The sequence below is a fragment of the Rhinoderma darwinii genome, chromosome 3 (genome assembly GCF_050947455.1).
Source record: "Rhinoderma darwinii isolate aRhiDar2 chromosome 3, aRhiDar2.hap1, whole genome shotgun sequence".
In the NCBI taxonomy this organism is placed as follows: Eukaryota; Metazoa; Chordata; class Amphibia; order Anura; family Rhinodermatidae; genus Rhinoderma; species Rhinoderma darwinii.
This window is the reverse complement of record NC_134689.1, coordinates 234700650-234726705: the sequence shown is the minus strand read 5'-3', so window position 1 is coordinate 234726705 and position 26056 is coordinate 234700650. Positions and strand designations below refer to the sequence as shown.

The following is a 26056-nucleotide window of genomic DNA, read 5'->3' as shown; positions in this document are numbered from 1 at the left end:
ACTATGGGAGTTACGGAAACAGCGAAGCTCAGCGGTTTTCGTAACTCCTGACCATAAAGTCAGGAAGTGGCCTGGAGTCCGTGATAGCAGACAAAGCTAGAACGGGGTTAGGGGCCCCAGAGGTGGGACCCACATCTGACATTTATGACACATCCTGTGGATATGTCATAAACGTCCCTGATGGGAAAACCCCTTTAAATCACGAGTTCCTATAGTGACGTTAACTGAACACTTTATGCTCTCCTCTGATACATCACTTACTAGGAAAATCAGGGGCTTGAAGAAAATTATGAAGATTTAAAAACTTGCACTTTGTGCTCCACCCCTCATGTGATAAAGACATGCGCCTCAAAACCTTTTAAACAGTTGTGTTACATACCAGGTTTATCGGGTGTCTGAACAAAGTGTTGAGAAGTGAAGGTTTTGCCATCAGGATACTTGGGATGAGGGGGCAGCCGAGAGTCAAGGTATGTACAGAACATATGCATGAGTATCTATATATATTTAAAAAAAAAAAAAAGTTAACACTTCTTTTACTAGACTTCAACTATATGAAAGGAATTCTAAACAAACTGTATGCTATAAAACATTAATAACCTAAGAGTCACATTAAAACTGGAAAAACCCATCCTGTGTCACTTTTTTATTGTAGACATTTAATTTAGGTCTCCTGTAAATATAGTTTAAAGAGGCTCTGTCACCAGATTTTGCAACCCCTATCTCCTATTGCAGCAGATCGGCGCTGCAATGTAGATAAGAGTAACGTTTTTTTTTTTTAAAAACGAGCATTTTTGGCCAAGTTATGACCATTTTTATATTTATGTAAATGAGGCTTTCTAAAGTACAACTGGGCGTGTTTAAAGTAAAAGTACAACTGGGCGTGTTTAAAGTTAAAGTACAACTGGGCGTGTATTGTGTTCGTTACATCGGGGCGTTTTTACTTCTTTTACTAGCTGGGCGTTGTGTATAGAAGTATCATCCACTTCTCTTCACAACGCCCAGCTTCTGGCAGTGCAGACACACAGCGTGTTCTCGAGAGAACGCTGTGACGTCACTCACTTCCTGCTCCAGGTCCTGCATCGTGTCGGACGAGCGAGGACACCGGCACCAGAGGCTACAGTTGATTCTGCAGCAGCATCAGCGTTTGCAGGTAAGTAGCTACATCGACTTACCTGCAAACGCTGATGCTGCTGCAGAATCAACTGTAGCCTCTGGTGCCGATGTGGCCGACACGATGCAGGACCTGGGGCAGGAAGTGAGTGACGTCACAGCGTTCTCTCGAGAACACGCTGTGTCTGCACTGCCAGAAGCTGGGCGTTGTGAAGAGAAGTGGATGATACTTCTATACACAACGCCCAGCTAGTAAAAGAAGTAAAAACGCCCCGATGTAACGAACACAATACACGCCCAGTTGTACTTTAGAAAGCCTCATTTACATAAATATAACAATGGTCATAACTTGGCCAAAAATGCTCGTTTTAAAAAAACAACAAAAAAAAACGTTACTCTTATCTCCATTGCAGCGCCGATCTGCTGCAATACGAGATAGGGGTTGCAAAATCTGGTGACAGAGCCTCTTTAAGCTCTGTTCACATCTGTGTCGCCAGCTCCATTAGGAACATCTGTCGCAGATTGTTATTTTTGCTAGACAAAAAAAATCCAGCATGTAGCGCTATTTTTTCTGGCATAATTGCAGAAATCTGACGGAAACCACTAAAGACAGCAGCTTCCATCTGGCAACATTATCTGGATCAGGATCTGGCACTTCAGTTTCTCTTGTTCCTATGACTGAGCAGAACTAAAAAACAGATGTGAACATAATGATTATGTTTTTTATTTCCCCAAATAAAGCATATTTGCAATTGGTTTCTATTAAAAAAAATCTATGCACATCAAGCTGCTGGCTTCCGTGCGATGTGGATACCGACAGCAGGCTTGCTAATGTTTGCTATCGGGCTCGAGTCATGATTTCGCCAGCAGGCCCTCCTCTTGGAAACATGCATCTGTGCTTAGCACAGCAGTAGTGCAAAGCAAGAACGTAACAAGCAGCAGAGGGGAAGAGAGAACATGACACACGGCTACAAGCTGTGAGTAGGAGGAGCTATGCAAAACAGCTACTGCAAAGGAGGAAGGGGGTTTTATGCACAAAAACGTCCATACCTTTTAATATAGCAGATTTTGGCCCTAAATACCAGTAAAATTGTTTACCCCTGCTTTTCTTTGGACAGAACGTTTTACATTTTTCATATATGTAAACGTATGGCAGACTTGTTTTCCAGGACGAGTTGTAGATTTTTAATAATTTTCAATGTATTTTATGAGCAAAATTAATAAAAAAAAATAAATCACAAAAACAAAGTTTTAGCACCAGTCCCACCCCCCCATTATTTACTGATCATCATGCATGCGATTTTTAAACAAGTTATTATAGATATGGGACACCAAATATAGGTTGTTAGTTTGCGAGATTCGATAGATTTTTTTATTTTGTAACATTTTATTGACGTCAAATAGAATGAAGAGGAATCAATCAGGAGTAAAGCAGAAAACAACAAGTCAGGGGTGATGAAGAGGAGGGGATAGGATACTTCAATACACTGTTTTCACGGTTACTGTACTAGTAGGTCAAATTGTAACGTAAAATATGCAGCTATCTTTGTAAAATGTTGAAAGCAATACAGGGAACTTCTAAGCAGATCTTGTTTATAAATGAAGCTCTGTGCCGCCTTCTATCCCCCCTAAGGCTTCGTTCACATCTGCATCTGACTGACAAACAAACCAAAGGCTTCCGTTTCCATCACCATTGATTTCAATGGTGACAGAACCGGTGCCAATGGTTTCAGTTTGTCTCCGTTGTGCAGGGGTTCCGTCGTTTTGACGGGATGCATAGCATAGTCGACTAGTGTATTCATCCCGTCAAAACGACGGAACCCTTGCACAACTGAGACAAGCAAACCATTGGCACCGGTTCCGTCACCATTGAAATCAATGGTGATTGAAATGGAAACCTTTGATTTCAGTTTGTCAGTCAGGGCTCCGTCCAACGGAATGGAGCGCTGACGCAGATGTGAACATAGCCTTAGCAACATTAGCCTTTTAATTATCATGTACAGAGAGGCTGCAATTATTCAGGAATGAGAAAAAAAACAAAAAAAAAAAAACACAAAATCCCTGTAGTACATGCAAATTTGACTGTAGAGCGCATTCCTTTACATAGCAATGGGTGAAATTCATGACAAATACAGATCAAATCAGCGGCAGAACAGAGCAGGATTTGAATTTGGAAATCTGCATAATTTAAAATTCTTATAAACCTTGTTCACATGCATTGCCCCTTGTTGCGGATTTTCGGTGCGGAATCTGCACTGAAGATCCACAACTAATAAACAATGTGTGAACATGGCCTTATACCCTCCTTCACTTCAGCATATGGACAACAACAATTAAGCTAGCCTGCACTAGCCAGAAAACCAGTGCTCAAAGTGACTACTATACCGCAGAGTCGGTAGGAAGGTCAGAGTCCCATTTCCGACCTTTAAGGTCTCCACCGCCATTCCACCGGAAAGAGCTCATGCATCCCCCTTGGGACAGTTCTAGAAGAAATTAGAAAACAGCATATGAAGAAAACCAAATGGCTAAACTCCTTTCATGAATCACAAACACATTGAATATAAAAGACTGGATTTTTTATTTAATTTTAAGCGCACCTCCAGATACCTACTGATAGAAGGCTCTTTACCATATACTTTAGTAGGAACCATGACTCGTTCTCAGTAATACCTGCTCACCCGACTCCGCAGAAATAAATTGTAGAAATCTCCTAGCGAGACAGTGGGTTTTTAGTCACCCATACTAACTCTGAGATCTGACACTAAACTCTAAGTGTGTGAGGCTTGCCAACACATTACCCTAACCCCTTCCCGCACCTTGACGTTAATGAACGTCAATGTGTGCAGTAACTTCGCGCACCTTGACGTTCACTAACGTCAGTGCTTTGACAGTTAACCGCCGCGCGGCGCTACACCGCAGCGGCGGTTAACTGTGCAGGGTGTCAGCCCTGCTCTCCCTGTTGCCGATCAGCGGCCTGTCGCCGCTGAAATCGGCAATTAACCCCTTCGATGCGGTGGTCGATTGCGATCCCCACATTGAAGAGGTTTACAGCGGATCGGCAGCCCCCCACATGTATTTGCGGGGGCTGGCGATCCTTCTCACGGCAACCAGAGGCCAGACAATGACCTCCGGGTTGCCATGTACGGAAGCCTCGGAGGATCAGCCTCCGGCCGTTCCTCCTCTGCTTCCTGTCAGTGTGACAGTTACGTCACAATGACAGTTACAACACATTACACTACGTGTGTAGTGTAATGTGTTCCAGCAGCGATCAGAGCTGCAAGTCTAAGTGTCCCCTAGTGGGACAAGTAAAAAAAGTAAAAAAAAGATAATAAAAATGTTTTGAAAAAGTGTAAAAATAAAAGTTAGAAGTGACATAAACAAAGAATGCTTTTTTTCCTATAATAAGTCTTTTATTATAGGAAAAAAATTAACACAATAAAAAAAGTACACATATTTGGTGTCACCGCGTTCGTAACGATCCCGACTATAAAACTGTAATATTATTTTTCCCGCACGGTGAACACCGCGAAAAAATAAACGAAAAACAGTGCCCGAATCACAATTTTTTGGTTACCACCCCTCCCAAAATCGACAATAAAAAGTGATCAAAAAGTCGCATGTACGCCAAAATGGTACCAATACAAACTACAACCCGTCCCGCAAAAAACAAGCCCTTACACCGCATTTTTGACTGAAAAATAAAAAAAGTTGTCGCTCTCAGAATACGGTGACACAAAAAAGAATTTATTTTATAAATAAGTGATTTTATTGCACAAACGCTGCAAAACATCAAAAAGTTATATACGTATGGTATCGCTGTAATCGTATCGACCCGCAGTATAAAATATAATGGTAATTTATAGCCCAGGGTGAACGCCATAAAAAACAGTTTCAGAATTGATGGTTTTTGGTCACCTTGCTTGCCAAAAAATTTAATAAAACGTGATCAAAAAAATTTCTAGTACCCCAAAATGGTACCAATGAAAACTACAGATTGTCCCGCAAAGAATAAACCCTCACCCAGCTCCGGTGGAAAAAAAATAAAACCGTTCTGGCTCTCAGAATATGGCGATGCAAAATGTGCAGTGTTCCAAAAGCAGATAAGATCGGGCGCCTTTTATCAGTGCGACACCGGCCACATATCTGCGGATTATTATTTATTTACTGCATTATTATACCCTCTTATTATACCCTGATGTACCCCGCACAGATAACATGTACCCTGATGTACCCCGCACAGATTACATATGCCCCCACATTATATATTGAGACACCAGTAAAACCCCAAACAGAACTACTACCAAGCTACATCTGCGCCCCAAAAGCCAAATGCTGCTCCCTCCCTTCTGAGCCCTGCAGCGTGCCCAAACACCAGTTTACGCCCATAGATATGGCATCGCCATACCCAGGAGAACCCCCTTAATATTTTATGAGGTATTCGTCTTCAGTGGCACAAACTGGGCATAACATGTAGTGCACTAAAATGGCATATGAGTGGAAAATTGTAATTTTTACTCTGCACCATCCGCTGCACATTAACCCCTGCGCGCACCACAACATAGCATGTCGTAGTGTGGGGGGGGGGGGGTGATGCATGGAGCGTCTCACGTGAAAAGTAAAGCATTTAAAACAGCAAAATCACTGTTTTTTGGTCACCTTGGCTCTACCTAAAAATGTAATAAAAAGTGCTCAAAAAGTTGTATGTACCAAAAAATGGTACCAATAAAAACGACCGCTCGTCCCTCAATAAATAAGCCCTCACACCGCTCTATTGACTGAAAAATAAAAAAGTTGTGGCTCTTGGAACGCGGGGAGGAAAAAACTAAAAAGGAAAAGAAAAAAATGGATCAGTCCAGAAAGGGTTAATTACTTTATAATGAAAAACCATTTATGACCACACGTGGGGTATTGCCGTACTCGGGAGAAATTGCTTTACAAATGTTGGGCAGCATTTTCTCCTTTATCCTTTGTGAAATTGAAAAAATACAACATTTTAGTGGAAGAAATGTTGATATTCATTTTCACGGCCTAATTCTAATAAATCCTGCAAAAGACTTGTGGGGTCTAAATGCCCACTATATCCCTAGATAGATTCTTTAAGTGGTGTAATTTCCACTTTTGGGGGGTTCCACTGTTTGGCCTCTCAGGGGCTTTGCAAATGCAACATGGCACCCAAAAACCATTTCAGCTAAATTTGATCTCCAAAAGACAAATAGCGCTCCTTCCCTTCTAAGCTCTGCTGTGGGTCCAAACAGCCGTTTATTACCACATATGGCATATTTCCGTAATCGGGAGAAATTGTTTTACAAATGTTGGGGTGCTTTTTCTCCTTTATTCCTTGTAAAAATTAAAAATGGCTACCTTTTTTCAGAAAAAAAGTAGATTTTTACCTTTACAGAATAATTCCAATGAATTCAGCAAAACAACTGTGGCATCAAAATGCTAACTTTACCCCTAGAAAAATTCCTTGATGAGTGTAGTTTCCAAAATGGGGTCACTTTCCGGGGGTTTCCACTATTTTGTTCCCTCCAGTGCAATTCAAACGCGACACGGCACTGAAAACTATTCCAGCAAAATCAGAATTTCAAAATCCAAATGGTGCTCCTTTCCTTCTGAGTCCTGCTGTGGGTCCAAACTGCAGTTTATTACCACATATGGGGTATTGCTGTAATCGGGAGAAATTGCTTTACATATGTTGGGGTGTTTTTTCTCTTTTATTCCTTGAAAAAATAAAAAAATTCTACGTTTTTTTCAGAAAAAAAGTAGATTTTCATCTTCACATACTAATTCAAATACATTTTGCAAAAAAACTGTGGGTTCAAAATGCTAACTATACCCATAGATAAATTCCTTGAGGGGTGTAGTTTCCAAAATGAGGTCACTTTTGGGGGTTTTTATTGTTTTGGCCCCACAAGACCTCTTCAAACCTGACATGATACCTAAAATATATGCTAAAAAAAAAAGGAGGCCCCAAAATCCACTAGGTGCTTCTTTGCTTCTGAGGCCTGTATTTCAGTAAATTAGCGCACTAGGGCCACATGTGGGATATTTCTAAAAACTGCAGAATCTGGGCAATAAATAATAAGTTCCATTTCTCGGGTAAAAACTTCTGTGGTATAGAATTTTTTTTATTACAAATGAATTTTGTAAAAAAAAAAATGACATTTGTAACTTTCACCTCTACTTTGCTTTAATTCCTGTGAAACGCCTAAAGGGTTAAAACACTTTCTGAATGCTGTTTTGAATACATTGAGGGGTGCAGTTTTCAAAATGGGGTGATTTATGGGGACTTTCTAATAAATAAGACCCTCAAAGCCACTTCAGAACTGAACTGGCCCCTGTAAAAATCGGCTTTTGAAATTTTCTTCAAAATATGAGAAATCGCTGCTAAAGTTCTAAGTCTTGTAACGTCCTAGAAAAATAAAAGAATGTTCAAAAAACGATGCCAAACTAAAGTAGACATATGGGGGATGTTAACTAGTAACTATTTTGTGTGGTATTACTATCTGTTTTACAAGCAGATACATTTAAATTTAGAAAAATGCTAATTTTTGCAAATTTTCTTCAAATTTTGGTGTTTTTTACAAATAAATATTGAATTTATCGACCAAATTTTTTCCGTAACATAAAGTACAATATGTCACGAGAAAACAATCTCAGAATCACTTTGATAGGCAAAAGCATTCCGGAGTTATCACCACATAAAGTGACACATGTCAGATTTGAAAAATCGGCTTCGTCCTGAAGGCCAAAACAGGCTCAGTCCTGAAGGGGCTAATGAAGCATATGGGAAACAGCTTTTTAGAAGTAGTGAAACATATTGAAATGCATTTATAACTACAATTTAATTTAAAAAAAAAAAAAAAGACGCACTTGTCAGATAAGTCTGTGCGCCATTAATAAGCAATACCAAGCCTTTAAAATGTAACTTCTCATCCAGACAATTCCTGCATACTTGGATATAATCTATAACATACGATTAGCTGTTTTTGTAAATGGTCAGTGACAGTATCATCGTGTGGTTACAGCTGCAAGCAGAGACATGGCGGTATGCTTTATGCCTTCCTACTTACTCCTAGCCAGCAGTTCTAGTTTAGCACTATATAGGGCCCCATGCACTCGAAAGTGCTTTTGAGGCCGCAATTCCGCCAAAAATCCACAGGAGAATTGCGGCCCCATTCATTCCTATGGGGCCATGCATGGACCGTGGTTTCCACGGTCCGTGCATGGCCCAGGAGTGTTCTGCGGTCCAGGCTCATAGCAAATAATAGGCATGGCCATGTGCGGGCGGCTCGTGGGTGACACTTCGCCCCCGGCCGACCCGAAAATCACGGCCGTGCACATGGCTATGGTCGTGTGCATGAGGCCTAGGTGTTCACACTATTGCATGCCATATGCAACCCCTTTAGGCCAGGATCTCACACATTATTGATGCAGTTTTGCCTCCATTTATTAAGCCAAACAAGGGAGTGGGCAGAAAAGAAAAAAGATGCATCAGTCTTTTCTTTATACCTTTACTTCCGTTTGGATTCACTTCTGGCTTTGGCTAAAATAACTAAATACTGCATTAAATCTACATGTGTTTTCCTGGACTTAATCACACTTGGGGACCAGTTGTATCTGGTGAAATACAGAAAAGTAGCCTAAATTGTTACTGTGCAACAAAAAAAACATAACTATTGCGTACCATATAAAATACAGAAGTGGTTACCTTTAATACGTTCAAAGAGGTACTCCTGACTTGGAGTGATGTCCAGATACTGAACAATAACAGTGAGCGACGGTATTAGCGGTGCCTTTACAAGAGCCGCTTGCTTTAAACTGCTAATGCTGGACTCTAGAAATAAATACAAACAATTATGCTTTTTATGACAAGATTGCTGGGATGTCTAAAGGCATTTATACTGCCCTCCTTTTAAATCTTCTGTATACAATATGATAACTATGAAATATAGCAACCAATTATCTAGGAAGGAGCGTACCACACATTAAGGGCTATGTAAACTTTTGAAGGCAATTTTTTTAAATAAAATCAGATGTTTTCATTTCGAACAACTTTAAGGCTGGGTTCACACGACCTATTTTCAGACTTAATGGAGGCGTTTTATGCCTCGAATTACGCCTGAAAAGACGGCTCCAATACGTCGGCAAACATCTGCCCATTGCTTTCAATGGGTTTGCCGATGTACTGTGCCGACGACCTGTCACCTTACGTGTCGCTGTCAAAAGACGCGTAAAAATTACAGCCTCGTTAAAAGAAGTGCAGGACACTTCTTGGGACGTTTTTGGAGCAGTTTTCTCATAGACTATTGAAAACCGCTCCAAAAAAACGCTGCGAAAAACGCGAGTTGCTCCAAAAACGTCTGAAAATCAGGTGCTGTTTTCCCTTGAAAACAGCTCCGTATTTCAGACGTTTTTGGGTCAGCGTTACCAGAATTGTTCTTGTTCACACAGTGCAGATGCATGCATTTTTAAAGCCGAATACAGAAGAAGATACTTTAAAGCCTTCCATTATACAGTGCCCACCAAAAGTTCCAGAACACCCTCATAACTGTTGAACGGCTCGAGGTAGAGGGTTGAAATTTGGTAGATTTTATGACCCCATTAAATCCCACCAGTTAATGCCAAAAAACAAAACAAAACACCCCCACCCCCTTTGCGGGGGCAGCAAAATCTTAAATGGCACGGGGGGGGGGGGCTCATTTGAAAGCTCTTTTCAATACAAAAATGATGCTGCAAACGATTTTGAGATCGAATTTTTTTTCGCTGAGATATTGAACATGAAAATTATCTTAATTATCGGCTACCGCCGGTGTTAGCATTACCCAAAATGTACCGCGAGGGTAAAATCCTAAATGTCTGTGGGCGTGTGTGCGTGGGAATGTCACATCAAGAGGACTTTAAATGACGTATTATTACAATCGGCCTCGGCGATACAAAATAGACCTGGTCTACAATTGTAACATGATTTCAAGTGTACACATTTCGGTAGTCGCTTGTTGTGCTCCACTGTACATGATAATCCGAATACATCTGTCTCCAGTGAGCAGAACATCTAAAGCATTTTCATCATTACGAGCATGTTTGGGTCTTCCGGATCTTGGTGCTTCTTTAATTGAACTGGTTATTTCGAAACGTTGAGCCGTTCTTTTAACAGTTGACAATGAAATTGGATCACGGATAGGATAAGTGGCATTGAATAAAGCCGCTACCTCGATAGGATCTTTTTTTTTTCTTCGCCATACCCTCAATAAAGTGATCCTTTCCGTTTCGGTCAAATGCATTTTGTGATAGGACAATAGAAATGTATAAAACTTACTCTCTGAATTAGCGCTCTCTGAAATTCACAAACGGCTAACGCAATGTGTACCGATGAAATCGTGATACAATCGTAGACAAGGTCCATTTTGTATCGCCGAGGCAGATTGTAATAATACGTCATTTAAACTCACCCTGATGGGACATTCCCAAGCTCTCACAAACGCGCCCACACACGTTTAGGATTTTACCTGCGTGGTACATTTTGGATAATGCCAACACTGGCATTAAAGTTAAATATCTTAGCGAAAAAAAAATCCTATCTCAAAATAGATTGTGGCATTGTTTTCGTATTGAAAATAAATTTCAAATGAGCCCCAACTCGACCCCCCCCGTGCCATTTCAAATTTTGCTTCCTCCGCCCACTCCACGTGGGTGGGAGGTGTTTTTTTTTTTGGGTGTTAACTGGTAGATTTCATGACCATTAAATCCCACCAAATTTCAACCCTCTACCTCGAGCCGTTCAAAAGTTATGAGGGTGTTCCAGAACTTTTGTTGGGCACTGTATAGTTCGGTTTAGGTTGCATTCCTGGTTTTGTCGTAAGAAATAAATTCAAAATCTACATCAAATCTGTGAACAAGGCCTGAGATAATCCTTTAAGGACTGTTCAGAGTTTTTGCGGCGGTTTTAGCCGTAGAAACCACGTCAAAACCGCCTCCCATTGATTTCAATAGGGGGCAGAGGAGTTTTTTTTTCTCCGCGAGTTGGAAAAAACATGCTCGCGAGAAAAAGAGACATGCCTTTTCTTTGGGCGTTTCAGTCTCTGACCTCCCATTGACCTCAATGGGAGGCAGAGAAAAGGTTTTTCACTGCGTTTTTTGCCTGCGTCGCCCATTGGCCGCGGACAAAAAAATGCGGCAAACAGTGTGCAGTCCAGCATGACTCCTCCCATGCAGGCACTAGGCTAATCAGTTTCTGAAAAAGCAAAAAAACTGTTAGAATTTGGTAAATGTATGTACCGAAGCCCAGGTGAAGACATGAGGCTGATGCCGCACCGCCCAGGATGCACTGACAGCACTTGTGGGCACTTAACCGAAGGAGAGGAAGCTTACCCTTGGACCGATGGGTTTCCATGATCACAGACCAAATCCAGGGAGCACTGGTAATTCTGGAGGCCTATAGACCTTTGCGAGGACCTTCACAAATGCAAGGAATCACAAATAGGGTGGTCGACGGACAATAGGACTCAGTAGCAGTAAGGTTGATGCACACGGCACTAACGACACAGATTGAAAACGAATGACCCAGAGGGAGCGGAAGAAAGAGTGGACTATTTCCTCATTGATGATGGAGGGAAAGGAAGGAACAAGTCATAACCCCACTATGCCCATGTTAAGAACTATGAAGGGTCTCCCAGTGTTAGAACTATAGTTTTTCTTAGTCTTTATTTCAGCCAAGTCAATACTGGTGAAGTATTAAAAATCTGTCACTGTGTCGGCTATCTCAGAATTATTTCGGTATGTGAATAAAAATTATGCTATGGAAAGAACTATTGCCTCGATTCAAGGGAATTATGGGTTCTACACCTTAAAATGAAATGAGTGGATTAACTATATGGCCTCATGCACACGACCGTAGTGATGTGGACGGCCGTGATTTTCTCCCCCGAGAACGCAGACCGGTCTCGGATGGAAGTAGTCTCGCCAGTGGTTGTAGTAACAAGGAGATCTCTTGGGGAAAACCAGGCATGTCTGGTTCGCTTTGGTGGCATGCCCCTTGGGGCCGAATTAGTCCTCCTTATAGGAGACACCGTGGAGGGACCAGCCTGAGTGGCCAGCCGAGGTGTCAAATGCTGCAGGGCACAGTCAAGATAGGTCTATGACCTGAAATCCTCAGGTTGTAGGACATCCCGACTGACAGCGTCAAAGGAATCCTAAAGCAGATAGGGAGCAGAGAATGAGAACTCTCGAAAAAGAGAAGAAAAAGAGGGAGTGGGACAGAGGTGGTTTCATTCGCCTGCCTGTAGTCTTCAGGTGCGTGCATGGAGAGTGGGTTTACCAGCATAGGTTTAGCAGGAGAAACTTGACCGTCAGAGGAGAAAGAAACAGTACAGTAGCCTGCTTGGTACCATCAGGGAAGTACAACTAGCGTGGTGGTCCAGCACTAACGACAACCCTGATGGAGAAGGTAAGAGGGATAACAGGAGTCTGACCCGTTTCAGTCACCACCCGTAGGGAGAGAAAAAAAAAAAAATAGAAAAAATGCAGCAGACCTGCCTCCTACGCACACTAGGCTAAAATTGCTTAGCCCAGTACACGTGGGAGGGGTATAGCCTGCATGGGAGAGGTCACGATCCCTAGTCCCCTAATGATATTACTAAGTACAGCTGTTTTTACATAGTCCTGGAGAACGGTTATAAAATAGACTACACATCTATTACAATTTAAAAAAAAAATCTCTACCCCCTATTTGCAGCTCAGGACATCCAAGCCTTCTCATCTGCATGTTAACAGTTTCCATCTCTTGAACCAAAGGCACCAAAATGGTTTCATTTATCCACTAAGGAAAAAAAACAAAAAACAAAATGTATGCAAAATTAACAGTTAATCTTCCCGGCAGATTACAGATTTCAAATATTAGAGGGACATACATTCCGGAATTTTTCGGTCCATGAATCCATATGGTCCAAAACTTGACGATTCATTGCAACTCTTGCCCAGATCTACAAAGTAAGAATAAATTATACGGTTAAACTTTGGAATTTGGCTTAATAGAAGCGTTCCAGTTAAGGACTTTCCCATGAGAGAAATTTAGGACATGTCCGAAGGATGTTATAAATGTCAGATAGATGCGGGTCCCACACCCATCTCCAGTACGGGGCCCCCTAAACACCGTTCAGCCACTCTGTTGCAGGTGAATACCGACCATGAAAAAGGTTATATGGATGCGGTTTCCGTAAGTCCCATAGTAGTGAATGGCAGTAACGGAAGCAATGTCGCATACGAGCTACGCCGATTACGTAACTTCCGACCATATAGCCTATTTTATGGTCGGAACTCACCTCATTCAGCCACAACACAGAGCGGCTGAAGGGTTTAGGGGGCTCTGTTCTGGATATAGGTGCGGGTCCCATATGTGGAAACTGCATCTATCTGACATATCCTGTGGATTTGTCATAAATGTCTCATGGGAAAACCTCTTTAATGACAAGTTCTACAAGTTTTGAATATAATTTGGGGTAGATTAACGAACACTGGCATTTTCGGTGGAGTAATGCAATTTATTAAGAGGCGAACACCTCTTAATAAATCTGTTGCATCCTTCAACTGCACTTGTGCCTCAATTGTGGCGCAACGACTGTGGCTGCACGCCATCCACTTAACCCCCCCCCCCCCCAACATAAAATAGATCCTGACCTCTTCGCTTCTCCCCCTCCGGCTTTCACTACAGGCTGTGGCTCATGCAAGGTCTTGACGTCGAGCAGCTTCAGTGCCTAATATGCAATGCGGCACTCAACGTCCTAAGTGCTGCGTCACACACAATGGCATAGGGTACGTTGTACGAGCTGTGGCATGCAGAGGAGACCCATATGGGAGAAGATACTTTTTTTTATTGTCCAATTGGAGGTGGGGAGGGGAACATGTCACGGGGCTCTACGTTGCTACATCACACAAAATGACATCTAATAAACAAATTCTTATAAATTTGTCGATCTGTGTTGGCCCGCCCCTTTTGCTATAAACGCTTAATTCCCCAAAAGTGGCAAAAATCGCGGAAAAAGACTTTAAAAAAAAAATAAAAAAAATTTGATTGCCAATAAAATTGCTAATAGATTTTTGTGTTGAGCTCATAGAAAAAAACAGCATTAGTAGATGTAAATCGAAAAGTTGCTGAAACTTTTCTTTACTGCATAGGAAGTATGAAAATTCCCCAAGAAGAGAGCCAACTACATATAGCTACGAGAATAAATTCAGAAATATTTAATAATTTACTGCAATGAATAGAGGAATACATTGTGTATCCCCCCAAACTATATAGCTCATTAAGTAATGATTAATTGTGCTAGAAAAGATGTAGTGTTTTCATATATAGTGCTTTTTTGCCAAAATCATTCTGTTGATTGGTTTACACCAAATATCATATTGACAGATCACCAAATATGAATGGAATACAAGTCTAGGTTGAACTTCCAAATAAAACATTTAATTTCCCAGGTGTGGACAGTAACATACCACTGATTTGTTAGGTCTTATTTCTCAAAACGTACAAGGTTCAGTCATGCGCTTGGGACTAAACACATCACTTTATCCAAAGAGAACACAAAGGCAAAATTATTTCATGGTCTATAAGGCAGTAATCCCTCCGTTACAATGAATAAACTCAATGTATGCATTAGGGTGTGTTCAGATGAGCGTTAGGAGGTTTCCGTTGGGTTAACGCCTTAGCGGAAAGTCAAACGGAAACCAAAACGACGGAACCCTGTCACAACGGTGTCAGATGGAAACCATTAGCTAGGTTTCCATCACCATTGAGTTCAACGTGAGGAAAACTGAAGCGGAGGTTTCCGTTTGACTCTCCGCTGAGGGGTTAACCCGACGGAAACCTCCAACTGAACCAGTCAGCGGAAACAAACGCTGATGTGAACGGGCCCTTATTCCAATGAAGTTAAGCAAGTGAGCGATATTCACTCAAAAAGATAAACAAACATTTTTGGTTACTCAATGTAAAGGCACTTTTGCATGCCCCAATGCAATATTCAGGGTAAGTTCACACAGGGCGGATGTGCAGTGTAAAAGGCACACAGCGTATCTGCCCCAGCAGCCGCAGGGGGTTCCGGACGAAAAACCGCTCCAAATTGTGGGACAGTTTTTTGGCCGGAATGTCCGCTGCAGAATTTAAAACGGGAAAACCCACAACAAAAAAGCAGCGATTACACAAATAAAATGGACATGCTGCGGATTAAAAAAACACCGCCGGTTAATTTGAGTGTTTCTTTCCGATCATTTACACAGCTTGTGGATAAGATTAGGTTAAATCTCATTTACTCTGATGCTACTGTATTAAGCTGCGGTAAATCCGCAGTATTTACGCTGTGTGTGAAACCGGCCTTAAAGGAACAGTGTCACAAATTTTTTTTTCTTTACATCAGTTTGATTTTAGTGTTTTATTAAAAACTTTTATATTTATTTGTGTGTTTGTGTTTTACTTTTTTATTTTTGAACTTTTTCTTCCCTATGGGGGCTGCCATTTTTTTTTCCATTTCTGTATGTGTCGATTAACGACACATACATACATGGAATACGGCACATACAGTCCCATAGTAAACGCGAACGGGGCCCGTTCCATCCACTATGCTGTACGCCGTCTGTGTGGGAACGGCGCATGCGCCGCTCCCACACAGTCCAAGTTGAACTGTGCGACGTCCGGCGCCATTTTGCTGTGGACCGGAAGTCGCGGCCGGACAGTAAGATTACTACTTCCGGCCGCGGCTTCCGGACTTGTGCACTTGGAGCGGGAGGTAGCAGACGGAGCGGACAGACCGGAGGGAGCGGCGGCGGCTGGAGCAGGTAAGTTATTTCTGTGTATGTACGTGTTTTAGTGTGTGTTTACTACTGTATGTTAACCTCCTACACTGTGTGTTAGCTCAAAAAATGGCGACACAATGTAGGAGGTTTGACCGTTCAATCCCCTCGTTTCTCCCGGCACTAGCCAGGATAAAGGAGGGGGGATTCTGAGAGCTCACTAGAGCGAGTGAGTTTTCTCAAATTTTGCAGCATAAAGCAATGTGGTTGCTTTACCACATGCAATTTTGGGAATTGCTCCATCTAGTGACCAGCACTGGGAAATATTATAAATTAGAATCTAATTTATAATATTTCCTGACTCGTGAAAAAAATTAGAACAATGTTTCATCACCTATACACTAATTGTTTAACGAAAAAAAAAATAATATTTTTTTTCTAGCGTCACATTCCCTTTAAAGTGCTTACCATCCCACTAAGGCAGTGTTCCCCAGCCACACGTGTTTCGCAACCCCCTGCTGTGTGGCTCACCAAAGGAACCCCGAGTTGTAACCATATACTCTGGCTACAATATGACATGCACATTAACAATATTACGGACATATCCTATCCACAGAATAGTGCCAGTTTGGGTGGTGGAAAACCAGTGCGTTAATTTCAAATTGGAATAATTACATACAAATTGAAATTTCATAATTTAGTGTTTCTTCAAGTTTAAATATGTTAAAATGTTTTACTTAAAAGGGGTTTCCCAGTTTCTGACAAGTGATGACCTATCCACTGGATAGATAAGCAGTATATGATCAGTGCGTGTCCGACACCCAGGCCCACACCAATCCACCACTCTGGGCGATGTTGACTGAGGCAGATGGCTCCGGTCAAAGAATAACGGCCGAGCTGCAGCTCTGCTCCTATTCAAGTGAATAGGAGCAGAGCTGCAGTTCAGCCGAACGGCCACAATGCAGTGGTCGGAGCAATCTGCTACTGGCTCCAACTACTGCATCCCATTCTACACAATACGGTGCCCGGAGGCAGCTGGAGTTGCAGATCTGTGCGGGGTCCGGATGTCGGACACGCACCGATAATATACGGAATACCTATCCGGTGGATAGGTCATCAAATTTTCAAAAAGTGGAGAACCCCTTTACATGTGGCTACCGGTAATAACTCAAAATTAAATGTGGCTCACAAGGTAGCAAAGGCCTACACTAGGGCCTTATTCACACGAACGTGTCCGTTTTGCATCTGCAAAAACCGGACACGTTTGTCATGCGTTGCAGCAGTTCCGTGTGGCATCAGTTGTTGACGTCTGTTTATGTACACATTTCTTAGGATCTTGTGCGTGAATTACGGACAGCACGTGGATGTGCGTCCGTGATATTCATGCACCAATTGACTTCAATTGGTGCGTAATGCGTAAAAAACGCACAAGACATGCAGTGAGTTTCACCAACGGAAACACGCTGCGTGAAAAACACTGTACGTCTGAATGGCCTCATTGAATTACATAGGTCCGTGTGACGGCCGTTTTAACAGCTGTCACGTGGACGTATTCAACGTTCCTGTGAATAAGGCCTAAGGGATATATGATACGCCTGACAGGCTTCCTTAGATATAATGCAAAACATAAATATCATAATGTGATTTACATGTTAAAATGTCCTGGTGTAAAATCTTTTATTAGACAAGCTTCGAGACAAAAATAGGATTAACCCCTTAGTGACCAGCCTATTTTAGGCCCTAACGACCAAGCCAATTTTTTCTTTTTTCTATAGTCGCATTCAAAGAGCTATAACTTTTTTTTATTCTTCCGTCTACATAACTGTATGAGGACTTGCTTTTTGCGGGAGGGGGGGGGGGGGGGGAATAGAAAAACCCCTGAAATTCTGCATTTGTTCTATGCGTCTTAAATTCACGCCGTTCACTGTGCGGCGTAAATAACACATTACCTTTATTCTATGGGTCGGTACGATTACGACGATACCACATATGTAGAGGTTGTTTTACTACTTCTGCACAATAAAAACTCTTTTGAACTAAAATTATTTATATTTGCCTCGTCGCTTTCCATGAGCCACAATTTATTGTTCCCATCAATGTAGTTATAGGAGGGCTTGTTTTTTGCGGGAAGACATGCAGCTTTGATTGATACGGTTCTGGGGTACGTGGGACGAATGAATGAATATATATATCTATCTCTCTCAATAGCAGTTTATTTGTTTTGTTAGCGTAGATATATAGATATATTTATGTTAGTGTGTGTGTGTGTGTGTATCTATATAAATAATCGGTTATAAAGAATAGTTTGTTTAGTTAGTGTTAGTGACATTATGGCGAGGGCGTCATATGCCATGCTGTGGTCAGAGTGAGACCGCATCAGAGATGGAACCGGTTTTAGGCAGGTACTATGATAGCGTCACTTCAGGTTCATCTTCAGGGGACGTTATCTCTGACCCAGTAGAAACAGCGGAACATGGAAGCGCAGGGCCTATTAGCGCTGTAGCACAGGTCAGCCTGGTCCCTCCAGTTCAGGCTCTTGTATGGGCACCTGCTCCATCATTTGGGCCTAGAATCCACAGATTTACTGCCACTCCTGGCATAACTGTGGACAATACAAATGGTGTCCAAATGGATTACTTAAATTCATTTCTTACAGACTACATCCTAAATAGGATTGTCCACGAAACTAATTTACATGCCGCTCAGTAGATCAAAGGCAGAAACCTTCATCCACCCATGCCAGAGATTGGACGCCCATCAATTTGCAGGAATTAAAAAAATATATACATTTGGGGCTCACCCTAAATATGGGTATTGTAAAAAAGCCCTCCATTGGGTCTTACCGGTCAACAAGACCCGCCCAAGACACGCCAGTGATTTCTGCAGTAACGCCCAGGTCTCGTTATGAAATAATGAGGTTCCTCCACTTCAATGACAACGCACAGGCTCCACCGATGCAAACCGTGATCGGTTGTTCAAAATAAGGCAGCGAATAAATTCCCTCAATTTATTTCTGCAACTCTTCACCCTTGAGCACAATGTAAGTGTGCGCGAATCCCTCCTCAATTTCCATGGAAGACTTAGCTTTCGCCAATATCTACCTTCCAAAAGGGGCAAGATATGGCGTTAAGCTTTATAAGTTGTGTGAAAACAGGCCAAGATATACCACCGCCTTCAGGATTTATGAAGGGCAGGACCGCACAATAAATGTTCCTGGATGCCCCCCTGATCTTTCCACCAGCAGCAAAACTATGTGGGAGATAATGCAGGCTCTGCTTCACCCATACGGCGACAATTTTTATTCTAGTGTGCCCGTTTAGGCAATTGCATGCTGCAAGGACCGGGGCATGTGGTACCATGCGCAAAAACCGAATTGGATTTCCGCAGCAATTAGTGGGGAAGCGCATGGTAAAGGGGACACCTGTGCTTATGCATCAAAAGAATTCCTGGCGGTGATGTACAGGGATCGCAAAGACGTATATGTGCTAAGCACGATTCATACCGCAGGAACAGTGGCAGTGAGGGAAAGAGGGGCAACATCGGACAAGCACAAACCAGTGAGCGTGTCCGAATATAACAAGTACATAGGGGGGGGTGGATTTAAGCGACCAGGTTTTACAGCCCTATTTAGTGAAACGCAAAACAAAAACCTGGTACAAAAAAGTGGCCATTTATCTTCTGCAGGTGGCAATCCACAACTCATTTGTGCGCTATAAAAAAAACAGAGGCAGAGACACATACCTGGATTTCCAGGAGAAAATTATTGAAGGCCTCATATTTGACGTTCAGGACACCAGAGAATGCCCCCAGTCTGAGGATGTCAAGCGACTGACAGACATTTTATCACCCCCATTCCCCCAAAACCAACCCCCAGAAAAAGTGCCACGTCTGCAGAATAGATGGGCGCTTTAAAGAGTTCCGATATTTCTGTCCCTCGCAACCAGGCCTGTGCATTAACCCATGTTTTAAAAAATACCGCACTGTTCTGTATTGTTGGATTTTAGTTAATTAGTTGAAAATATATTTGCCCTACATTACATATTTATTTTTCCAATGATTTTACTCCAAGGGTGAGGGAGGGAATGGGTGGGGGGTGGATGTCATGTTTGCATATTTTCTAAAGTTCATCTGCTGGAGAGCTCCATTTGCATAAACCTGCAATTTCTTATTTTAGGAAACCCAAAAAAATAAATTCCCATTATACCCCTAGATGAATATTTTGGGATTTCTGCTTCAAGAGCAGATATTTTGGAAGTGTTATAGAAACTCTGTTGAGTTTTGTAAAACCAGCTTTGAAAAAAAGCGATTTGTGAAATAAGCTTCTTCTATCGTCCGCCCTCCTACTTCTCTATGTGATAAATAAGACACACATATTTGGTATCCCCATGCACATAAGTGGCAGGATGTGAAAGGAGATTAATTTTGGCCGAGGTCTATACTGTGTGTGAAAAATGCTGGTATAAACTGACGCATTTGCTAAAAAAAAATAAAAAAAAAAATGCTAATTTTATTTAGTTCCATCCTATTCAAAGAAACTTTCAGAAGAAAACTGGACTTTCTAAAAATATGATAAACCCCTTGAAGGAAACCTTGTGGGGTCTACTTGTGTGAATGAAGTCATTTATGGGGTGTTTCTAATGTTTCAGCAGCATTAGGCCCCCCAGAAAACAGTATAAAGTAAAGTGCAGAATTCCTGGACCGAAAAGGCCAAAAAGCCTCCTTTTATGCCAAGCCCTGGCACATGCCCGCACAGTGAATAAAGCACACATATTTGGTATCCCCATGCACGGGAGAAGTGGAAGAATATTGAGAGATTAATTTTGTCCGTGATCTATACCGTGTGTGAAAAATGCTAGCATGAACTGACGCAATTGCTAAATTCTTGCATTTTTTTCCAATTTTGCCCACTAGAGAAAAAAATAAAAATGATGTATACTGACAAACGCCACTAAAACAAAGCCCTATCTGTCTTTTTAAAAGAGTGTCAAATTCAAGGATGAATTTTATTCACCTGCAGAGTTAATCTAAAGAAGCGCATAGCAAAATTGTGAAAATGTCTCTGGTCATTTTGCTGTAAAACAGCCTAGTCCTTAACCGGTTAATGCCAGACTTTTAGACGCTTCAATGATTATTTTGTCTAAACAAATCAGGCGTATACAGATTTATTCCAATTTCTTTTTAGGAGTTTGCCTGACCTAAGACATATGTACAAGAGAAGGGAACAATATTTGCAGAATAAAAAGGAGGGGTTTCTTTTTTTCTTACCCTATGTAAGGGCCTGTTCACATCACCGTTCATTTCCGTTCCGGGGTTCCGTCAGAGGTTTCCGTCAGGTGAACCCCGCAACAGAAAGTGAAAATGACAGCACAGCTTCCGTTTCAGTCACCATTGATCTCAATGGTGACGGAAACATCGCTAACGCTTTCCGTTCGTCACCATTCCGGCAGGTTTCCGGTTTTCCGACGGAATCAATAGCGTAGTCGACTGCGTTATTGATTCTGTCGGAAAACCGGAAACCAGACGGAATGGTGACGAACGGAAAGCATTAGCGATGTTTCCGTCACCATTGAGATCAATGGTGACTGAAACGGAAGCTGTGCTGTCAGTTTCACTTTCTGTTGCGGGGTTTACCCGACTGAACCCCGGAACGGAAATGAACGGTGATGTGAACAGGCCCTAAGTCTTGCCACCTCTTCAAGTACCGGACTAGAGGATCTTGTGGCAACCGAGCGGTCAGTGTGTCCTGCTGCTTCTCCTGTCGTTTCCATTGTGGAAGGAGATGCTGGATACTGTGGCTCCGTTTGTTGAACCTTGGACTGGCTGGGGAGGCCCTTGACTTCGGACGCCATTAAAACCTCCCCTCCCAGTTAGGGCCGCCGGAACCACCACTTCCTGAGACGTGGGAACGTCACCCGCCGGAAGGGACGCGCCGCCGCGACTGGAAGTGTCACAAGAATGCGCCGGAAGCCGCCGAGAAATGCGTACCAGCTCAAGGGAGCGGTGCGTGGCCCAGGGAAAACCGTTCTCCCTCCAGGGAGAGGAGGGAGTACCTACCCCAGGCTTAAGGTTGCTCCCTTCAAAGGAGACATACCTTCAGAGCAGCCCTAGGGGGAGAAGGTAAGAACCTACTAAGGGGTCTGCAATCCAGGGAGAAGTATTTTGCTTTGCCAACAGGACAATCCCATCCTGAGGACAGGAAACCTGACTGGGTGTGTGGAGAGGGGAGTCCTTTTTTTATATCCTCAGGCTTCCTGTCCAGCGAATGGGATGCCCTCCAGGGGTGCAGTCATAGGTGAAAGGGTAAAAGATGAGGTTACCCTGTGCACAACTTGCATTTACGTGTTTGGATTGCTGAGTGAGGAGCATGGTGAGGCTCCTATGCAAGTGGCAGTAGTCACAATTATCTTAGATCGCTGCACCCACTGATTTGTATATAGAGCATTTGCATCATGCCTTATTTACTACTTTACCTCTTCTGCTGCCTGCTTGGAGCCAAGGTCTGCCTCATCCTTGTGTGCAGAGGGAGCCTGAGATCTGGATGCCAGCTGGTACTGGTACTTCCTGAGAGTGTGAGCATAATCTCCCATGGAGCGACTGTAATTCCAGAAGGTTGGGCTATTTGATGTTGAACTGGATTCCGGACTCCCTAAATTATCAGTCAAAAAAGTATTGTAGTGATATTAGTGAATATTCAAACAGGAGAAACAAACCAACTCTAGTCTATGTGAAAAAAACTGAATCAGGAACAACCCCAGACGATCAATTGTGTGATCAAATGGTTTCCGTTTAGATTCAGTTCATGGGTTCCTTTAACCGAAAGCTCCAATGGAAACCATGAACAGAGTCCCGACGCAGATGTGAACGAAGCATTAGTATTGTAGCACATGAATGTAGTCACTGGTATGATGTGATGGGGCTGGTGCTGCACTAATGAGCGGCGCCACCGCTGCCGGCCCTGAAGTCAGAACATGGCGAGCGCACTGCAAAACACCCCCATGTTCGGTCTTCAGTGTCTGCCGCTCATTAGTGCAGTGCTGGCTGCATCACATCATGCACAAGTGTGCGCGCGCGCGATCAGGAGCGGGGCAATGGTTGTAATACACAGCCGCAGCTCCACTCTAATGGCGGAGATCAGAAAAACCTCTGATCGCCGCTGCTATTCCCTTGAATGCCGCGATCAAAGCTGCCCGCAGCATTGAAAGGGAAAACGAGTTGAAGGATACCCCTTCAATCACGTCACAGGGAATCCCTGTGACACCATCAAGGGACATACCATATATGGGCAGACAGCCCAGGGTCCATTGAAGGACCCCAGGGCTGTCTGACCATATTTCCTGTTAGGGCATGCTTAGGTATGTCCTAACTGCCTGTGTATTATCAGTTCACAGGCTAATGTACTGGCATATAGATATGCCAGTACACTCAAGATTACTTTATTTCTTTTAACTTTTCTATTTTTTTTATGTTAAATAAACACAAAAATTAATTTTTTACAACAAACTTTTAAATAAATTATGCGACTGTTTTCAAACGAATCGGCAAAAAAAGAATATCAAATATATTAGTAAGTCACCAAATTCTACATTAATACAGGATGGCCATAACATTTTCTGGCACTAAGTAACCCCGTTAAAAAGTACCCTATACCTCTCAGGTGACATTTCAGAATAAGCACTCGTGTGTACATGTGGAATAACACTATCTAACCATTATATGACTTGTACATGGCTTTTTTCAGCAGTTTTCTTCTTTTGTAGGTTCTACTTCCAATTGACAGTTTTCAAAGGGAAGGAGACTGTGCTGTGTTTAACAGCTAGAGAGGAGGAGAATCTTACGCCATTAAATCTATTACACATATAGAAGCAGCAGGAATAGAGGACATTATACAAAGGTACTGAGTAGTAGCTGTGAATCCAGCTCTGGGGTGAGATTAAACACTTCCTAGAAGGTGCAGTATCTTCTGTGTGCCTCTCTCTCTGCTCCGGCTTTACCCTCCCCGCTCCATAGACTTATGGGCAGCTGTGACCTGATCCATCAGTGAAGCAGTGAATAAGTCACCTCTCTGATCTAGACTCTAACGCTGGGTTCACACGACCTATTTTCAGACGTAAACGAGGCTTATTATGCCTCGTTTTACGCCTGAAAATAGGGCTACAATACGTCGGCAGACATCTGCCCATTCATCTGAATGAGTTTGCCGATGTACTGTGCAGACGACCTGTCATTTACGCGTCATCGTTTGACAGCTGTCAAACAACGACGTGTAAAAATACAGCCTCGTCAAAAGAAGTGCAGGACACTTCTTTCAGACGTAATTTGAGCCGTACTTCATTGAACTCAATGAAGCACAGCTCAAAAATTACAGCTGTCAGAGAAGCCTCGCAAAATGCGAGGAGGAGCATTTACATCTGAAACTAGGCAGCTGTTTTCTCCTGAAAACAGTCTGTCATTTCAGACGTAAAAGCCTGCTACCGTGTGCATATACCCCAAGACTGAATTATGAGTGAGTGAACATTTAAAAGGAGGTGCAGAGGAGGGGAGGCAGTGGTGGTAAGAAAAAGGAAAGTGAAGAAAGGCATTTTTTTCCCATTATAAGATTAGATACTTTGTATTCTATCTTCACTTGTACTATTGATTTATGGGGGAAAAAATATTTGTGAAATGTAGCTAGAAAATTTTTATTTGGTCATATAGCCAAAAAGGCTACTTCTAAGAGACAGTTTTGACAGGGCCCAGATTATATGCACGGATATTAAGAGATCAATAACTCGGCACAAGCCTCATTGGCAAGTTATTTATTAGCTGTGCCCAGCGAGAGCTGAAAGATTTGACAGCAACTCAAAAATACCTTAGCAGTTGAAATCACTATAAAGCTTAAAGCTTCTTTAAAAACCTTATACCTAGCTGAGAACGTTGTTGCTTTTCTTCTTCACTACGAATGAAGGTATCCAGTAACTTGAGATCAGTCATGTAGTCATCCTTGCCAGCAGGGGAACTGTAAGCAAATGGCGACGTGCGATAGCGAGATCTTAAGCCACTGTTTTCCAGTGGACCAAGACTACTGGGGTATGATGGTGATCCTGGTGTGGGACTAAAGCTTTGCATCTGAAAAAAGGGAGAAAGAATATAAAATGACAATTGAATATTCAGAGACAAGGGGAAAAAACCCCAAAACATTTAACCCATTAAAAAGGACCAAGTGCATCTTTTTTTGTTTTTGCCACCTTGCAGTTCGTCAGTCATAGCGGCACTCCCAGTAGGGAACAGAGGGAGCCCCCTCTATTTTTGAGAGCCACGATCAGTACTAGATTAAATGGCCAGGTTGCTGGCTTTTTCTATGAGCCTGGCCGTTAGAGCAGGAGTGTGGCTGTCAATCAGAGCCACCCAATGACTGGTGATTGTGTGCACAGCTGGGCACTTGAAATCACCATGACGTACGGAATGGTGGGGGAAATTACCTTCTGTTGATGTTGTACATGTACGTCATATTGCAGGAAAAGGCTAGTGTTACCATTATACAACAAACTACAAAAAAAATAAAATCTAAAATTGAAACCAGCTGGCTCTCAGAAGCAGGTAGAATAAATTAAAAGGAATACTAAACTCAGAAATAATAAAAAGTAAAACCAGATATATACTGCATTTGCTCACACTATCAGACAGTATTTTCTGAATGTCCCAGAAACAGTCAAGCAGACACAGGTGTTAAAAGGTTTGTATGAGATTAGAAAAACATGGCTCCTTTCTACCAGAAACAGCACCACAATTCTGTAGGCTGTAGGTAGGACTGAGCTGCAATACCGGACCCAGCACATCTTCCATCTGATCGCTTCCTTTCTTGTCTGACAGATGGCAGTGGGACATAAGCAAGGGGCAGGGTTTCACATGCTTTGTTTTCTATAGCAGACAGAACAGTGGGTAAAAGGCTGCTTCTGCATCCAGCTGTCTTTTCTTATTAAAAGGGATTATCTGGGATTAAAAGATTGATGGCCTATCCTTAGGAAGCTTCTATGCAAAGTGTATGCGTAGAAGCTGCATCTCAAAAAATGACAAATTTATAATAAAGAAATATTAGAAAAAAAGATTTTTAGCCCAAAATACATGCATTCCAAAAACATGGATTTCAAATGGTAAGGCTTCCTTTGCAAATTTATGTTTGTTTCCG

The 26056-nt window shown here is 42.4% G+C and overlaps 1 protein-coding gene across 2 annotated transcripts in view; it reads right to left on the bottom strand.

The window, feature by feature from the left end:
* Window positions 1–26056, bottom strand: part of TMEM209 (transmembrane protein 209) — a 73400-nt gene that overhangs the window by 12394 nt on the left and 34950 nt on the right. The window contains exons 6-12 of one of the 2 annotated variants that reach the window (XM_075857525.1): window positions 24792–24996; window positions 22362–22537; window positions 13020–13091; window positions 12832–12928; window positions 8822–8947; window positions 3496–3593; window positions 380–494 (exon numbers count right to left, since the gene is read on the bottom strand). In XM_075857525.1, coding sequence (XP_075713640.1) covers window positions 380–494; window positions 3496–3593; window positions 8822–8947; window positions 12832–12928; window positions 13020–13091; window positions 22362–22537; window positions 24792–24996 — 889 coding nt within the window. Of the gene's footprint in view, window positions 1–379; window positions 495–3495; window positions 3594–6657; window positions 6831–8821; window positions 8948–12831; window positions 12929–13019; window positions 13092–22361; window positions 22538–24791; window positions 24997–26056 lie in introns of those variants that run through there. The other variant, XM_075857526.1, reaches the window with a different exon arrangement.